We start from the raw sequence: 19,664 nt of genomic DNA on the forward strand, positions 1-19,664 counted from the left end.
ATGGACCCTGATGAGTGTTACGCCAATACTCTGCTACTGTCAGATGCTTTGTTTCTCCAAAAGCAAGCACCCTTGCTTTATAGTCCCAGACACCACGGATGGGCCTTCCAAGGAGGAGCACAGCCAAGAGTTCAAACGTCTTTTCAAGAGCTGGCAACGACTCGCTGCTGACACAGCGCTCGGGCATTAAGACAGCGCACACGCAGCCTGTACCGGGGAAATTTTACTCTGAAATCATCTCCTGAGAGCAAGTGTAAAAGCATGTTATTAGCGGCTGAGTTGTGTGTGTGTTTGAGCATGTATGTGTGCAAGTGTACTGCTAACTTTCACAGCTGCTCTAGGGCTGGAACATTTTTCCCCCACGTGACACTTTAACATTGTTGTAAAGACAGAAAACTAGTTTGTTTAGAGATGTTTGTGGGGGGAGAGGTCTCCATTTTCTATTTGGCACAAAAGTCAGCTGCTGCTCAGTTAAGGACAGAAATGCCTTTTTGAAAAGTGCCACAGAATCCGAAGTGTTAAAACTCTGATGCTGTTTGTTCCATCTGAGGAGCTCCAAATGCTTTCCTAAGAGTGGATCATTAATCCTCCTGTACTGCCGTGAGGCAGGGAGCGTCCTCTTGGCCCCTACTTTAAGAATGAAAACCAAATTAAATCAGCGAAAGATTAATGTCACTAGATGGATCTGTGGCAGGAATGTTTCTCCAGCCCAGAGCAGAACTGGCACACAGGCAATTTCAAATTCAATTCCTTCCAGTCTCATGATGCTCCAAGATTCAAAACGACGACGAGGCCACACCCCTCCAGTGATGGCTGGCCCGTGTTGGAAAGAGGTGGAGAGGACTGCAGACTTTTCCACCGTCAGAATTATGAGCTGTGACCACAAAGGGAGAGACGGACCCATGTCATCAATTTAAAGTTGCTCCTGAAATAAACAGAAGCTATGGACTTCCCTGGGGGCACAGTGGTTAAGAATCCGCCTGCCAATGCAGGGGACACGGGTTTGAGCCCTGGTCCGGGAAGAGCCCACATGCCGCAAAGCGACTAAGCCCGTGCGCCACAGCTACTGAGCCTGCGCTCTAGAGCCCGCGAGCCACAACGACTGAGCCTGCGTGTCACAACTACTGAAGCCCGCGCACCTAGAGCCCGTGCTCCACAACAAGAGAAGCCACCGTAGTGAGAAGCCTGCGCACTGCAACGAAGAGTAGCCCCCGCTCACCGTAACTAGAGAAAGCCCGCGTGCGGCAACAAAGTCCCAACGCAGCCACAAATAAAAACAAATTTATTAAAAACAAACAAACAGAAGCTACATATCCCCCAAACCATTTGCAAGTAAAGGCGGGATTTCTTCGTGGTAAAATACTATCTTTATGCCACAAGTTGAAGATTATGCCATAAAAACAGATTTTCTAGAAATGGAAGGTTGAACTTATACTTAACCTGATGAAACTGCCATTTTTGTAAGTAAAAAATGGTCAGATATTGGCCATTTCAAATGACTGAGCCCAAGAGGAAAGCTGGAACTTCAGCCTAAGAGTTTTATGGAAAATTATGAATAGGGTCTGAAATACCATGATACTTTTTCCTTAAGTCTAAAAACACAATAGTCAATACAAAGCACCATGTGGAAGCCCTTACTGGTATCTCTCATTCCTAAAATGGTATTTTGTGAAAGCAGAATCCTATTCAACTCGTGTTGTCCCAGCAACCACTCATCAATACTGCTCTCCCCGCCTTCCCCTTAGCTCTTCTCACTGACACCCCAAGGCTGGAGGCAGCTGAAAAAGGAATCTATTTTCTTCTTCAGGGCCAGAGGGATAACCTTGCTCAGTTCTTCAGAAAAGGAGGCTCGGTGCTCATTGGACTGTTTGGAAGGGGCCCATCAGAACATTCTCAACAGACACGTCAAATCACCCAGGATGTTCCTGACACCCAGGACAGAGCTCTGAAGGATTCTTGAAACTAGTGAAAAATGACAGTACAGCTCCTGCTTCTCTCTTGTGTGCCTGGAATTAGCCTTGGGCCAGAAGCAAACACCCCTTTGAGGACTGCTGGAACCCTGAGCTAGTCTCAGGGAGGGAGCTTGGCCTCCACCAGTGTGCGGGCGATTGGGAACCTGAGCTCCCCAGGCGTTTTTTGGGCTGGAGCTGTCAGCTCTTGGATGCCTGAAAGAGGCCTCCCTTCTGAAAGAAGGTAACTACTGTCGCCTTCAAGGAATAGTGGCCTTAAAGGATGTCAGAGTGGGATTAGAAGGAAGCATTTTGATAAACTCACAGACGTGAGATTCATCATAAGATCTGAAAAGAGGTTACCCTTTTAATTTTGACATCACAGAAGGCAACTACCAGAATTTCTCATGAGCTCTCCAGCCAGGCTGCTTCAGAGGCTAGGAGCACAAGCTGCAAGGCTGGCTCTGAGCAAGGTTATCCCTGTGGCCCTGAGCAGAGCCATGGTCTCTGTGCAATTCCTTTTTCATCTGCTTCCAGCCTCGGGCCGTCACTGAGGAGAGCATGGGAGCATGGCCAAGTTTCTCAGCCTCCCTGGGCCTCAGAATGGGAATAATGACAGTGTCTACCTCACTGGGCTATACAGAGGACTAAAGGACTTACTCTTTGTAAGAGCTTCTAGAACAGTGCCCAGTATACAGGAAGCACTCCATGTGTCTAGTAAGTACGAATCTGAAGTCATTCATGCTGTAAGAGACCTTTAGAGACAGTCCAAGCCCCTTAGAGTCACAGATGAGACACCTGACCTGAAGAACCACTGACTTCACCCAAGCAGACCCTTTGGAACATTCCTATGAGCTTTAAATGTCATGTGAATGACAACTTTGGCGTTAGAAGTGACCACTCGGGCACCGGCGCGCTCCCGTTGGGAGGAACATGCTTCAGTGACACGGTGGTTAAACGTATCTTCTGCCCTCAAAACCTCACAGCTCAGAACGAGAAGTGTGATCTGTAGAGAACATTTCCTGCCGGACACAACACCTGTCCTGCACACTTGGTGCTACCCCACAGCTGCGTGTGGGTGCAATAACATGGTCCAGCAAGAGGGCACGCGGCGGGGCAGGTGCAGAAAGCCTGGACTGGGAGAAGCCACCCTGCTTCAGTCCCATCGGGCAAGCATCCCCACACCCTCTATACACGCGCACAGACACACACAACTGATCCCGTCAGCTCCAGAGCACAGCACAGTCCCCTTCACACGGAACACACACACAGAGGTGGCCGGTTAAGGAAGCACCAGGGCGGAGTGCTTTATAGTGGAGAAAACGCCTGTGGCTTCACGTGTTTGTAAAGGCATCGGCTTTACCCCTTGTCTGCCCGGGACAGAACGAGACTGGAGCAGAAATCTGTCCTCTTCCATGCTCATCTGATGGAGAATGAGGGTAATCAAAGCACCTTCATCACAGGTTGTGTCAACGTGAATCACGCTTATGCACACGACAAGTGCTGGGTACCAGCTGCCACTGTCATCATTGTGGAGAGCAACTGTGCCGACGCCCAGGGTTGGCAAGGATGCCATCCTGCTGGTGACAGGGCATTGCTGGCAATCTGGTCCATGAGATGCTATGTTTTTGCTGTGCCTTCAGATCCCCTCTAGAAACCTGTTCTTCAAATATACAGACAGTAAATCATTCAGAGGAGACCAGCTACACTCTTATTTGCCCTAAGGACAGAACAAGGCAAGAAGAGAGAGGCTCACACTCCAGCAGAGGGGACTTTGTTTAGATAGCAGGAGGAACTGGCCGTCACTAAAGATTAACTTTAAAACCTAACTAATTTGGGCTAATTGGAGGGAGGTGAGTCTTAATCACTTAAAACTCTGAGTTAGACCCTATTTTTAACTGAAATATAGTTTTTCACTTTCAAGCACCTACAGTGACTCAAACTAGAGCGCTTTAGTAAATGAATAAGAGTGATAATTAGCATCCTGTCTCTTTGGAGGGAAACGTGTTTGAGGAGAAGATTTTTCTTTAATGAAAAAGGGGCAAAAGCGAGCTTCGGCTCAGCCCTGTCAAATTACTCCAAATGTTGACTGTGCAGGGGTGCTGCCAAATGGAGCACAGATTTAGGCGGCCGAGGGTGGTGCTGGACACTTTTGTTCAAGCAGTCTTTGAAAACCAGGGCATTTGAGATGGTCCAGGCACAGAGAGCACGGCGCCGATGACCTCCCCAGTTTCCTTCCAGCTCTCTGCGTTTATTTGCCTTACGGCTTAGCTTTTTCAACATAAGGAGAATCCTTTAAGCCCTTGTGTCCTAGTCTTGTCATTTATTACCACCATGTGGCAATGCTAGGGTATGAGGCCAATAAATCATTTGGATGGGAAGTGACTACAGGCCAGATTAATTTCATTATCATCCTTAAGCAGATAGGTGTCTAGTGCAGCCGATGTCTCCAGTGAAGACTGATGTCCTATCTCCCCTGACAGTCTTCCCCTTGCCTTGCAGACGGCGGTGGTGGTTCTTCGTTCTCCCTGCTGGAGTGTCTTGGCCTGCCTTTTCCTATTAATGCCAGTGAGTGGCCACACCCCCTTCCTTTGGGGCCCACCCCATGCCACACAGTTGCCAGGGGACGCTGAGAAGCCTGACCAGGGTGGTCCAGCCCTCCCTGCACAGCTGAGCAACGCCAGCACATTAGTCAAGACGCGAAAGGAGGGCATTTGTGGCTGTGTTTCTGCCAGGCTTGCCAAGACAAGCTCGCTCCCCAGATACAGGGAGAGGAGGAGACTGCAGCCGGGCTGCAACTCTGAACTTCAGACTGATGCCATAATAAGCCCCCTCTCCTAGGCACTTCCACCTCTGACTCCTTCCATCCATCATATTTCCTCTGGGGCACTGCTTCTCCGAATGTGGCCCGCCGACAGGAATACATACTTTCAGAAAGTTCCCTGGGGATTTTTATAAACTCCAAAGGCTAAGCTCGACAGCTCTCGGCAAGATGATCCCAAGGTTGGAAAGTCTAAGCTGCAGAAGGGGGAGCACAGGAGCAAGTTGTTAACCTGCCACGTTCTCTGCTTGGTGCCCTCCAGCAAAGGCTGCAGGGGCACCACCCACCCACGGGTCACCCAAAGCAACTATTTCCAAACCGGCTCTGAGACCCGTTCAGCCAAGGAGCCCAAGGCTGCGGTGCCCTCTGTTCCCAGCTGCCGTCCAGGAAGCTCTGCTCAAGGAGAAGCCTCAGCTTCTTTCTGGGTGAGGGGAAAGCCGGGCAGGCCCCAAACACCTTCTTGGTGCAGACACATCTCCCTGGGACCTAGAGCCATGAAAGGCGGGGCGCCTACTCTCCAAGGGGCCTGGGAAGCCACTCCCCTGTCTTCTCCGTCTCCGCAAGAGCACCTGTGCATCTGCCCAGCCAGCCCCATGCCTTCCTGACCCCTCCCCTGCCGCAGTCTCTCTCCCAGCCACACAGCTCATGGTGTCCACCTTCTGCCCATCTGCTTGGCTCCATCTCCAGGGCCACTGTGTCATTCCTGGTCAACATCATTTCTCACCTGAGGTTCTTCTAACGAGTCTCCCTGTTTCCAGGTTTGCACCTCTTAGATCCATGTTCCACGCACAGCCACAGTCATTTTCTGAGACGCAAATCTCCCCTGTTTAAGATCTCCCAATGGCTTTCCACTGTGCTGGGGATAAAATCCAGACTCCTGAAGAAGCTGCTGGGCCTGCACGGTCCCCTTCTCCCCTCCCTCCCCACTTCTCTGGCCTTCTTCCGTGAGAAACCACGGCAGGTACTGGTTAAGCCGTGGACCCTAGAGCCCAACAATCTGGATCCCAATCTTGCCTCTGCCACGGACTAGCTATTAGGAAGCCTCCCCGAGCCTCAGTGCACCCATCTATAAAGCAGGTTAGTAATAGTCCCTGTCTCGTAGGACCGCTGTGGACAGAATGAGCTGAAATAAAGGGAAAGGCAGAGGCCAGCACCTGACACAGCGTAGGGGCTCCGTAAACATTGGCTGTTATTGGTTCTCACTGCTACCCCTGTCCCTCTCAAGTTCTAGCCAGTCTAAAAGTCTTACTGCAGAAGAAGCAGCATGCACTCCCTTCCCTGCTGGGTATGCTGGCCTGGTTAAGTTCTGCTCACTCTTCAGGTCTCAGCTGAGTCACTGCTTCCTGCAGGAAGCCTTCTCGGATGCTCCGAGTCACAGCACTATCACACCGTGTTGTAGTAACAGTGCTAGTATTAGTAGTAGTAAGGTGTTGCCTTACTCCTCGTCTCCTCTTCCCTTTCCACCCCTTCTCTCCGGGGCCATAGGCTCCGTGAGGCCAGAGACTTGGCCTCTGTTCCTCTTGCGTGCAGCCCCAGCTCTTAGTGCAGAGTAGGTACTCAACAAAGATTTGATAATGTTGCTGAATGACTCCCAGCCTGCCGGAGTGTTCCGAAACCTGCCCTGCGTCCCCTCTCTGGTTCTGGGCAGGCTTCTCGGGCACTCAGCTCTCTGACAGCTCACGTACTCCCCTCACCCACCTCAACACTCACCCAGCATGTGGGTCAGAGGCCAAGGAGGCATCGCTGGATGTTTCAAACAAACAGGAAATGGAGATCTTCTTCAGAAACCAAGGACCCTACACAAAGTTCACTGATGAACAGCAGTGCAACTTAGAACTTTTAGAGGCTCTGTTCAGTGTCAAGCTGAACAGTACCCCTTCCACTGAACAGGCCAGAGAATCTGGTAAGGGTGAAGTTTCCGACCTAAACCGCAGGATGGAGAATGACTGGGTTACATGAAAATCGCAGCTCTGGGAGAGGGGGTACCGGGAAATGAGCAGACCACGAGCAACTAAGGAAAACTTCTGACCCAGAAATAAGCAACCTGCAAATGATTCCAGAAAATGGGTGAGAGTCTCGTAATAAGAATTTATGTGGTCCTGTTGATGATCTAATCCGGTTAGGGTTGGGGATGAGGAAGGAGCTGGTGGGTGCTAAATCTTTTCCTACCTCGTAGTGGCCAATGGTATTTAGCTTGGTTATTCCATCTTCAAGAATCACAGAGGAGCTGTCAATATCCAGAAGCTCTTTGTGTCGTGTGCCCACTTGAAGCTCTGGGAATAAAAAAAAAAGGAAGAGCATGTTGTTCTCTTTTAACATGACAATGAGGAATGTAAAATGCTACCCTGTCACTTTTGCAATTATTATTTATGTTGCTAACTAGCTACAACAAGTAAAGTGGTTTGGAAGACATATCAGCCAGACTGGTAGCCTGACTTCGGTTTTGTTTTGTGTTTAGGGCTCTGACGTGTAAGACCACTTTTCCCTGAAGCTTTTACTCTGAGGCCAAGCCTGGAAAGGAAGACGAAATAAGGCATCCTCAGAGAGACTCAGCTCTTCAGAAAATTCCAAAAGCAAACTTGTATGCCCACACCTGTGCGTTCACAAGCAGGTGCTCTGGGAACTATCTTCCGTCGGTCCCCGAGTGCGGTGCGCTGGTGGGCTCGTATGCCAACGCCATGGGCTTCAACTCCTCTACAGAGATGGCCAACTTGTGCCCTAGGGTCAGAATGTGGCCCATGGATGTGGGTTTTTTTCTTGTTGTGAACCTGCACCATGTTTCATTTATTACTATTCTAATGTCAATTCAGCACCAACATTTAAAGACTGGAAGATTGCACATAAAAATTAGGATCTGTGATTTCTCTTTTAAAAAACTGGATCATCTGGTAACACTGACCACACCGGCCCCCCGTGGCAATCATGGGCTGAAGCTAAGTAGCACTGCCCCCTTACGTGGCAGGTGTCTTTTTCCAGTTAAGTCGGGTCCCACCACTTCCCATTATCCCAGGTGGGCTGACACCCCTTATTTATAATACTTCCTGCCCCTCTGGGCATTGGAGTTTGTGAGCCTCTGCTATAAGAGGTCTCAGCACAGCTGCTTCTCGTATTGGATTTTAACACAATTTATGGCTGGTTTCTAAGGCTTTGCCTTAGTTTTCTGGGGCTAGCCGCGGAGGTAGTTTGGAAGATGAGCAGACATGCAGAAGCCATTTGCCATCAGACTGTAACGGGAAGCTTCTAGTGGGCTCGTCCTGCTCCCTGCCTCTGCTACATTGGAGGCCAGGAACACCTGATGGGCACAAACCCTGGATGGTGTGAGGATGATACTACGGACCAGGCAGTGGCAGGACTGAGGCCACCGGGCCGTTTTCCCATAGTCCTCGGCTCCAAGCGGGCACCTCCTTGGTAGAGCAATACTTCGAGACGTAGGCCCAGGGCAAGGAAGTTGATGGCCCTGGGTCACGTCATGGTTTCCTGGCCGGGGCTGCCCTCTGCCCCTGCGTCTACCCAAATGAGCTCACGTGGTCTTGAAGTACCCAATAGTCCAGCCAACCGAAGGAAGCAGAAGAGAGGTGGCTGAGAGGTGCTTTAGTGGCCTTGCTTTCCTTGAAGCCAGGTCTTGGGGTTGCTACACATTTGCATGGTTTCACTCAAATGTGCCGGACCCCGCCCCCAGGCTTCTCGCAATGGCCTTTCAGCAGAGAGTCTGACTTAGAGGGCCTGGTGGGATGATTTTAATTGCCTCCTTAGTGGAGGCTACAACTGTACGTGGAAGAGAGATGAACCTTGTTATGCTGTCTGTCACTGTTGGCGATTTTACTCTTTTTTCCTGTCCCATTATCGGCTATAAAATCCCACGACAGTCTCCTGGGAGGGCTGCGTGGAGCTCAACTCTAAAATGTTGATGAACATTTGAGTGAAGTGGAGCCCTGTTAGCTCGCTCACGCATATGCTCGCCTTTGCAGTATACCAGTAGAGCCCGAAAATGAATTCAGAGCAGATGCTGTTTCATGTTGGGGGAGGATGGAGACTATACTTAATGCAGGATGTGATTAGCAGAGAGGAAGATGACCTTTCTAGCCTTCACACCCAGAGTCTGAGCCACCCGCTAATGACACACTCAGTGTCACAACAAACAAATCAAATGCCAATGTGAAATACAACACGTACAGAGGGCCTGAGGTTGACACCTTTCTGTACTTCATGGTGCAAGGTGAATTCATTTGGTCTCAGGGTTAGCAATCTCATGAATCTGATTTACAAACATAATATTGAAGAAAAAACAAAAAACAAAACAGCATCTTTGAAGGATCCTGCTTCCTAGGAAAAGGAGTCATGATACCTGTGGGAGAACCATGCAGTCTCCTGGCCTCTAGACATGCCCTTTGGGAACAACCCAGGCTAGTAAGCTTCACCAAACAGAGCTTACATGCGGGGGGGCCAGGAAGGAGGGAAGGTGGAAAGGATGCTCATCAGGGGATTGGGACAAAATAGCTCCCGTATCACCTTACCAAGACCAATTTCATTCAGCTGAAGTCCGTAAGGAGAGCCGTTTTTGCTTAGGAATGCTTGGAAAATCTTCTCCTTGGCTTGACCTATGGTATCACAATCGAGAACATTGACTGAAATATTCCGACAGACATCTGCACTCTCATTTTCTGGGATTTTTTCAAAGGTGACGGTTAATGCCTGCAAGAACACAAACAGGTTTCCAAGTCTATTAGATAATTGCAATCTGAAAGGCATTCATAAAAGACACAAACCTTGGCGAGTCCTACTAATACCTCTGACAGCACATTAGCAAACACCATATCGCATTATACCACTTTAATCTTTTTTCCATAATCCATTCTTTTCAGGGATAATGGAAAGGAAAACAGAAAGGTAAAACTCTCATTACAGAGCAAGCATTGAATAAATATATCTGAGAGTAAAATATATATATATATATATATATACACACACACACACACACACACACACACACATATAAATACTCTAAAAATGGTGATTTCTAATTTCATCCTCAAAAAAAGAAAAAAATTGGAAAGCTTCCACAGTAGATGAGGGCAGACTGGTGACTATCTTTTAAATTACAGGACCACAGAGTCCTAGTAGGTTATGAGGTCTCCGTATTGATCATGCCAAAGAGGTCACTTCATAATATGCAGCATTAACTACAGTAACGTGCCTCTCCCCCTCCACTTTCAACTGCTTCAGACAGGCAGTTTCTTGAGCTCTCATTAAAACACTGAGATCCCCACCCTGTACTATAATTCTTGTATTAATTACATTTCAGTGCCATTACTTATGGTTTTGTCAGTTAACATTCTCCCAGTGCAGCAAAACCTCAGAATCAGTCTAATGGGAGAAGTAAGGCCTTGGTGAATGTGTGAAAACACAGAACTAGGGAATATTTCAAAAGGAATTTAAGAGCAATTTCAGGTTTACTTTGCCTAAGAATAAAGAGATCTAAAACAACAAAGTTACATACTCAGGATCCTTGGGGGAACTGATTCAGGGAAGTGCTGAGAGTATTTTGTAATTAGCACAACATACAGTTTAGATTCTAAGCCACCCTGGTAATCATGGAGCCAGAGGGACCTGGGTGTGGTGTGAAATGCACGATTATTTCATGTGTTTGAGCCTGGCTGCAGTGAGGGAATGTAAAATGATTAACTAATGGAAATGTTAAAAAAATGAAAACACAAATAATGTGGAAAATGGGGACCCTTAGGGTTAACTCAACTTTAAAATGGGTATAAGAATAGTACCTGGGGCTTCCCTGGTGGTGCGGTGGTTGGGAGTCCGCCTGCCGATGCAGGGGACACGGGTTCATGCCCCGGTCCAGGAAGATCCCACAGGCCGTGGAGCGGCTGGGCCCGTGAGCCATGGCCGCTGAGCCTGCGCATCCGGAGCCTGTGCTCCGCAACGGGAGAGGCCACAACAGTGAGAGGCCCACGTACCGCAAAAACAAACAAAAAAAAAGAACAGTACCTGGCCTCTAGTGTTTCTATCGAGATTAAATAAGATCACGCACGCCAAAGGCTTGGCACGGGGCAGGCTGCTGGGAAAGGCTCGATGGTGATGATAATGATAACAGTAATAATAAAAGGGATGTTATTATTTCACATAACTTATCACTATGATTATTGTTAGTATTAGTATGCCTTCATGTGGAAACAGACTCAGGCGGCCTTGAGCAGCTGGGACCCTGACTCCATGGTCAGTATGTCTATCAGAGTAAAGAGCAAGCTGCCCGAAGGAGAACGGGGCAGAGCACCTGCTCCAGGGTCAGACTCCTGGGTTCAAGCCCAGCCCACCGCTAACTAGCTGGGTAATCTCTCTGTATCTCAGATTTCTCACCTGTAAAGTCAGAACAACAACCGTAACTGCCTCCCGGGGTTCCCGTGATGATGAACTGAATTAATCACGTCGCGCCTAGAACAGTGTCTGACTCAGGAGATAGGACCTAAGGACCCCAGACACAGAGAAGGGGCTTCTGAAGCTCTGGGGAGGTGCTCAGAGGCACGACTTCTTTTTACTGCCTTTACATCTTGCCCCTCCAATCCAGTTTATAATTATGCGAGCGTAAACCTTGGTGCGGTCCTCACCGAGTTTCAGATGAAACTCCGAATCAGTGGAGGCTGGAGTCTGAGGTTAAGTGGTGGTCTCGGTCTGGCCTGCGAGAGTTTCTTTTTTCTGGGACAGAGAGTGGCTCCCTTGCCTGTTCTCAGAGCACATTGGTGTTCTGGGCCAGTGGCTCACTGGGCAGGGATGCGGGACTCCTGACGGCTTAGCAAACACTGACATACTGGGTGGGCGAGAAGCAGGGTGGAGGTTGAGAACCACGGCAGAGAAGCCTCAGGCCAGAGCCCTCTCCTCACCTCCTTTTTTAGTGACATTTATTGGCACCCTGCCAAACACATTTCAAGACACGATTCTTTTAATCTTCCCAATATCCTGGGGCAGGAGGGTGTATTATTATTGATACCCACTTTTTGAGTGAGGAAACAGAGGCCTGTGCCTCTAGGGACCCGGCTTGTAAATGGAGAGCCAGGGGTGGCAACCTGAACCACTCAGCTTCGGTCCCTCTCACCCCCTGGGCCCTCCCTCCTCCTCTCTGTCCCACCTACAGCCCAGGAACCCTCTGGACCGCCAGGAACCTTAGATCAGACTATAACCAAAGTCCTAAGCTGCATTCCCAGCACAAACGGGATTCCTGGAGGGGCAAACGTCAGTCCTGCCCTGTACGGTCTGAGCATACTTGCCCGTGTCTCCCTGTATTTCTCTATGAGTTGGTCTCGCCAGTAGCAGTCGTGGCGGTTAAACTATTTCACAGGGCTTCCAAAGATAAAGACAAATGAAAAGGCCCTTTTAATCGGGGCTACAGCGACCCCAGCCTGTTTAATAGTTTTATAGGTATTTGCGAAATAACAGTCTGTGACTACCTAAAGGGCACGATTGTCTTCAACAAAAACACCTCTTTACAGGCAATAAATGTTCTCCTTTAAAACATAACCAAAAGGGGAAAAAACCCTTAACTGGATGTAAAGTAATGTAAATCTGCCACTGCCTTCACAGCTAGCTGGGTGGGAAAAAGGTAAAATGGCCTTTTATAGCGTCCACAGGGAATTCTGAGAGTAAATTCAGACACAAATTGATTTGTGTTCATTTTTTATGCCGCTAACGCTTAGCGCCCCAACAGCAATTTCTGAATGTGTAAGAGTAGCGGGGGGATCTCAGAGCAGGCCCTGCCTCTTAACCCGACCCCCAGGCTTGAAAAGCTCACGCTGGGCCTCTGTTCCCCATCAAGGAAGATCCCCCCAGAAGTGCTACCTCCCCTTCAAAACCCACTTAACCAGAGTCCTTCCTGTGCGCTACTCAGTGTTAGGGGCCGGGGTTAGGAGAGACCATGAGACACGGTCCTCGTTCTCAGATGATTCACAATACACTTGGGAACCAAAGCACCGCCTCTGAAGCAATATTCAGCCACCAGACGCAACTCTTTCACTCTCAGTAAGTGTCCAGAGAATTTGAGCAGAGAGGACAGGAGGGTTGAGGGTCCTCAGCACTGGCACCAGGCCACCTGGATCATCCCCTTCTCCTGCTAGCTAGCTGTGGGAGCGTGGGCAAGTCCTCTAGCTCTTCTGAGCCTCAAAATTCTCATTGTTCTTATCTCGAAGGAGTGACAGGATCACTAAATCATGACATGTAATAACAGAAAATTAAGGAGTGCTTCCTGTGTGCCAAGCACCAGGACAAATGATGTGTATTAATATACATAAATTCATCTCAGGAACAACCCTATGACATAGAACAGATCCTATTATTATTCCCATTTTACAGATGAGAAACTGAGGTACAGAGAGATTAAGTACATTGTACAAGATCACCCAGCAAGAAAAAGGTAGAAGCAGGAACTCAAGCTCCATGTTTTTAAATATTTGCTGAGCCTGCCTTTCAAAGCCTGAAAATGTTTTGTAAACTAAGCACGGTTCAAACCTATGGAACGGTGATTAATTGTCAAGACCCACAAAAGGCTAAAGCATCCTAAAAGGCACCCTGGTCTCTTCCCCCCAGTTCTGCCCCTCTGTTAAGAGGAACTGCTCTGGCTACGAAAGTGTCAGCAAAGCTGGGGCGACAGATATGGCTGACTGTACAATCAGCAGCCTTCTCTCTTCCTTCTTCTGGCGGCAGCTCCCTTCTCCTCATTCACCAGGGACTGGTCATGAAACCCAATGAAACATAAAGGGAAAGCATTTCTACAAAAGGGGAGAGCAGTGCTTAGAGCTGTGGCGGCTATTTTGTGACTAAGAGGAAGGGCCAAGAGGAGCAAGGAGATGGTGACCCAGAGAGCCCTGACACTGCTGAGTACATGGACCTACCTTCGGACTGCTTACCTCCAGACTTCCCGCTCTAAGTGCAATTCCATGCTCTTAGGATTTCACACACCAATAGTCATATTTTCTCTTACTTACATCTGCCTGCACCCAATCTGACAGAGCTCATTTTGTTGACGCTGAGGTAGACAAAGTCATTCATTGATACCCACCTACTTTCATTGATACCCACCTACTTGGCACGTACTGTGTGCAGAGCATTGCAGGTGATATACAATAGAAGCTGGCACTGATCCTGCCTGGGAAGTATTTGAAGACTGATACAACAACTGTGGGATATACACGACAAATTCTAATACCAGGAAGAAAACAGTAGGTATAGATGGAGTGCTTTAGAGGTTCAGAGAGATATTACCTCTAGCTTGGAGGAGGGTTTTCAAAGGGAGAGAAATCAAGGAAGGCTGCATGGAGGAAGGGCCACTTGAACTGGGTCTGGAAAGGAGCAACATGTACAACAGTACAGGAGGAGGCCTCTGGACCATGGAGATACTTGGCTTCAACTCTTATTAGACTGATGTGCGGCAAGCTTCAATCTCTTACTCAGGCTATGAGGTTAGGAAGTCTAGATAAAGAATCCCATTTCCTTTGGGGAGAATAGAGGGTAGAGGACTTGAAGAACCATGCTTGCCTTTCCAAAACCACCACCTTCCATGTCAGGGAGAAGCCCTGTACTATTTACAGAAACAAAAGCTGAGGAAGGTAATACAATTTGAGGTTTCTAATAATAATAGCCAACACTTACTGAACACTCACCATGTGCTGGGTGTGCTTTGCTAATTCATTTAATCCTCATGACTGCTGTCTGAAGAGGGCGCTATTATTAGTGTCATTTAACAGATGAAGAAGCTGAGACACAGAGGTTCAGAAACGTGTCCAAGATGGCAGAGCTGCTGAGGGTCATAACTAGGATACGTCCATACTCTTAACTGCAAAGCCAAAGGCCAGTCGAGGTGATCAACTTCCGAAGGGCAGTCCCAATCTGCCTGAGGTTCTCAATAAACGCTATCCAAGCAGACAGGTTGGGCACAGCAGAGGAGGCTCCACCTCCTTACCTTGGCTGGCATGGGACCCCATGGAACCCACTCAATCTGGAGCACCCTGTGGTTTGGGCCCCACTGACAGGAATTTTTATGGGGCTCACGTTCACCTAGAATAAAGACGACCTTTCCCAGCCTCTGCTGCAGCTCGGTATGGCCATGTGATTAAGTTTAGGTCAATGAAATTAAGCAGATGTGTTATGTGGCAGCCCCTGGGAAACTTCCTTAAAAGACAGCTGGTGACCGTCGGTCAACTTTTCTATAGCTCAGCATATGTCCTGCTGGCTGGAACGTGGAAGGAGGCTGGCAGGGAGCAAACACCTTAGATCATGAGGTGACCTCAGGACAGCAAGAGAGGAGCTGGGGTCTGCGAGGACATCCCAGCAGAGGCGCCCACCAGTGCTGGGCTGCCCACCTCAGAACTTCATGTGGGAGAGAGAGAAACTCCGCTGTTGCTTCAGCCACAGGTATCTTGGGTCTCAAGGAACAATGGAGTCAGGAACGATGCCTTCTCTATTATCAAGAAGGGTTCTTAGAAGGGCAAGGCTATCTTGAAGGCACAGGGACCAAAGCCAGAGAAAGGACCAGACTGGAAGGACCCGGTCCTTTGCAGCAGGTCACAGTCCAGCCCTTTTAGATGTGCAGGATTGCAGTCCAAGTTAGCTGGGCAGGTGTGTCATTGTGGTCTCCTGTTCACATCTGTCCAGGGGGATACTGTCTGCTATAGGTTGTAAAAGCCCACACGTAGGGGTTATGAGTAACATTTTCAATAGTGACATAAGCTTTTAATGACAACGGATGCAGCTAATCAACTGCCCTGCATCACCCATCATCAATAACCAACCAACCAAATAACCAACCAATGCTGAGGGGACCGTTTCTGCTTCAACCATACTGTTGATAAGAAAAACAGCTCAGACGAGAAAAGCTGTTATAAATAAATAATGAGTACCTACTCCGTGGCATGATGGCTAGACATCTTACAGATATTATTTCCTGACCTCATAAAAAGTGTACAAGGTTAGGGTTTAATTAAAATAATCCACCTGTTTAAAGATGAGGAAACAGGTTTAGAGAGGTTGAGTGACTTGCCCAAGGTCACACAGCCAGGTTGTAACGCGGCTGAGCCTGGATTCACACCCAAGACGGTCAGACTCCAAACCCCACCTCTTCTGAGCTGAACAACACAGCAGCCCGACATACAACCACATTCCTGCTTTACTAGCAGCTTTACCCATGGGCCCTTCACACAACTTGGCAGTTTCAGGCATTGGGGAGGTAGATAAAACAAGCTGCAGAGGGCTAAGAGGACACATCGAAAGCGGGGGAAGAGCATGGCCCCCATTTTCCCCCGTTCGGTGGGGAAAGGCTGATGCAGCTACCTCACCAACTCATCAGCCACATTCTCGGCTAATAAGGGCAGGGATGTTGCTGCCTCCTTTCTGTAGTACCTTCTAAAACCTACAAACCAATTTCAAAAGAATTTATTACAAGCCAGCGACTTTATCATAGACGGTCTTAGGCCAATAATTGCTTTCGTTAAATAAAACCTATAAAATACATTTCGAATTTCACTGCAGAGCCAAATGAAGGTCAAGAGAAAAGTCTGGTTCTTATACTAAACTGAATTAGAGAGAAGAAAACCACTTCCTGAAGTTCAGTAGAAGCAGCAAGAGCCCAGAGTTAGAAGTCCAAGTCTCAGAAAAGCTTCTGACCTGAGGTTTTTCTCACGCTGAGTCAGCCCTGGGACATTCTACCAGCCGCCCCTCTAACGCTGCTCTTGCCGGCCCGACCTCCCCTCCCCCACCCGCCTTTTCCTTTCCCCACCAAAGACTGAGAGCCCCACGCTTCCTGGGTCAGGGTATTTAACCCTCTGACAGAATACTGAGGGAGAAAGGCCTTTTCCATTTTGAAGAAAAAAATTAAGTTAATGGAGAGAATTTCCTCAAATTTAAGTTTCTCTCACCAGTCTTATACACTTGCTAGCATTTACTAACACTTATTCATGCAAAAATCAAGTGAGAATCTGTCCAATTTAGCCCAAAATGATTGATTCCAGTATTTTAGGTTTAATGTATTTCACAGTTTTCTGGGGTTTTTTGGCAGAGTGCCCATAAATTTCAGCTTTGTGGATAGTGGTGAGGCATTTCCACTGCTGTGTCCCTGGAAGGAGAGGAAACAGGCCAAGATTTTGGGGGGTGAGCAGAAGAGTGGATTCTAGGGGTTTTTTTCTCTATTATGTCAAGCTCTAGATTAAGGGATAGCAAAATTTCTGTAAAAGGCCAGATACTAAACATTTAGGACTTTGAGGTCTGTTATCATCTCTATTGCAACTACTCAACTCTGCCACTGCAGCAGGAAAACAGCCATAGACAATAGTCAATGAATGGGTATGGCTGTGTGCCAATAAAACTTTATTTATAACAATAGGCAGCAGGGCCACATTTGACCCACAGGTTGTTGTTTGCTGATTCCTGCTCTAGATAACAGTAACTTCAAATGGAATGCTGACTTTGACAATGCCATAAAAGACAAATCTAAAACAATGCCTTGGGCTTCCCTCGTGGTGCAGTGGTTAAGAATCCGCCTGCCAATGCAGGGGACATGGGTTCAAGCCCTGGTCTGGGAAGATACCACATGCCACGGAGCAACTAAGCCCGTGCGCCACAACTACTGAGCCTGTGCTCTAGAGCCCGCGAGCCACAACCACTGAGCCTGCACTCTAAAAGGCTGCAAGCCACAACTACTGAGCCTGCGTGCCTAGATAGAGACTGTGCTGTGCAACAAGAGAAGCCACCGCAATGAGAAGCCCGCGCACCACAACAAAGAGCAGCCCCTGCTCGCTGCAACTAGAAAAAAGCCCATGCACAGCAACGAAGACCCAGTGCAGCCAAAAATAAATGAATAAAACAAATTTTATAACAAATAAATAAATTAAAAATGCCTTTATCTCCACCATGGTTTGCTATAAAAGTTACCATTCTCTGAGGGGAACAAGTATAAATAAGAATCCTTAACGATGAAGTAACAGAGTCATATTTGAGCCATAAAGAGGAAAATTAAGTACGTGTGTATTTAGGTAATGAAATTATTTTCTAATCCCAAGACTATGGGTGTGAGAAGAAAGAATATGAAGAGGAGAATCATTTAAAGCACTCATTTAAGGTTAATTTTTCATTTTCCACTGCCTGCCGTCAAGTAGGATGACTTACCTCAAATGATTATAAAAAATGGTTTCGCTTCTCTGATCAGAAGCTCAGAACAGTAACTATGGAGTTAGTAATGGTTTCAGTATTATTGCAAGTCATAATGGAAATGATCTGCACTATGGTAGAGAGAAAAAGAAAAACAAAGCTCAAGAATTGTTAATTAACTTTACTGTTTCTCCACAAATGCTAGGAGTATTAAAAACAAGATTGCTGAAGTGCAAACATCAGGGTTTAATGAACAATGGGATGTAATTGAAGTAACAGAGAATGACTTAATCGGGACAGTGGGTTGTTTAATTATGGGGATAATGGATCTTCTGAAAGGACCAACTAAATGGAACAGAAGGAGCTGGGGAGTGGAGGGCCCAGCGGCCGCGTTGAAGGAAGCTTGCAGATGAGGAACTCTTGCTAGGCATAGCTAGGGCTGTGTCAGAGGTGAAATATTTTACAAACCAGGATTGTCCGCAACGTGGTAACTATTGGGGGAAAAGCCTAGTGTGGGCTGGTGGAAACGTTCAATAAATCATAGCTGAGGCATCAAGATTTCTGTAAGCGAGTATCTGTGCTTTTCCAAGACTTTCTAATAATCTTAAAGACTTTCTCATAGATATGAGAACGAGGGCAATATTATGTTTGTCAGAACACTGTTTCCCAGGGCGCCAAGATGCTATCTCTGATACAGCCGATTGGCAGGCTCATTTCCTGGGTTTAAGAGTTCAAAAAACCATTTCTCGCTTAACTTTGATTATAAGTCAACCTTCTCTTGCTAATTCAGCACACTTGCCATGAGTTATTGGGTTTTCTCGTCGCCTCCTGAAAGTGAAGCAAATGTCCTTTCTCCCATGTGGTACACTTTCCCGGAACTGAAATCCTCAACCTTCACTCGATTCTCCGAAGTTTCAGGCGATCCGCTCCAGAACGACTCTCTAGACACAGCCCACCCTAAGCGAGAGCCCGAGATCCTTCAGCCACAAAATCGAACGTGCCTGAAAGTTTGCAAAGGAGGAAAAACCTTAGAGCAATAGGGCTTATCTCTCTTCTAGCTGTCAACTCGGAATCCCTGGATGTTAGAGGAGTCGTGTGTGTGCGCGCGTGCGTGCGTGCGTGCGTGCGTGTGTGTACAAACCCTCCCCTGATGCTCCTAGCCCGGAGCAGGAGAATGTAATGGCAGTTTGCCTCACTGAACACCAGCCTGCAGTGCCTTGCTGGCGGAGGATGGTTTCTTCTGGCCCTAGAGGAAGTGACTTTATGGGGCTTTGCTTACATTTAAGAAATGGCAGAGGAATTTTCCTCCCAGGGCGCAGCAAACAAAGAATTACTTCTTGGAGCCCATGTGTTAGTATAATGATTTCATGTATAAGCAACTGGCATGTTGCCTTTTATGTTCTAGAAAACACCCTACACCTCAGGGAGAACACATCCTAATTTTAGAGGAGTGAAACCTGACTTTGAGGCTGTTAGATGAGGCGCTGTGGTTTTCACCATTTGGCCAAACAGGAGTTTGGGGGCCTCTTTTTAAATGTGTCCCAGCCACGGTACCAGGCTCTGTCATTTCAAGTTGTTTGGGTGGCTGCTCTTGATTTTTTTTCCCTGCCTTTTTTTTCCTTGAAAATATTTACACACACACACACACACACACACACACACACACACAATCGAATTTGTTCACCACACCTTGGTTTTCAAATACATAAACCATCTCAGCAAATTTAGAAAGTCAAGACTTCAGATCACTGGGTGTA

The 19,664-nt window shown here is 47.7% G+C and overlaps 1 protein-coding gene across 1 annotated transcript in view; it reads right to left on the bottom strand.

Annotated features, from left to right (window-relative positions):
* The window catches only part of PLXNC1 (plexin C1), a 141,975-nt gene that overhangs the window by 14,070 nt on the left and 108,241 nt on the right, over positions 1-19,664 (bottom strand). The window contains exons 22-23 of the mRNA XM_060165098.1: positions 9,285-9,462; positions 6,940-7,043 (exon numbers count right to left, since the gene is read on the bottom strand). Of these exons, the coding sequence (XP_060021081.1) occupies positions 6,940-7,043; positions 9,285-9,462 (282 nt within the window). The remainder of the gene's footprint in view (positions 1-6,939; positions 7,044-9,284; positions 9,463-19,664) is intronic.

This window comes from Lagenorhynchus albirostris, chromosome 11 (genome assembly GCF_949774975.1).
Source record: "Lagenorhynchus albirostris chromosome 11, mLagAlb1.1, whole genome shotgun sequence".
NCBI lineage: Eukaryota > Metazoa > Chordata > Mammalia > Artiodactyla > Delphinidae > Lagenorhynchus > Lagenorhynchus albirostris.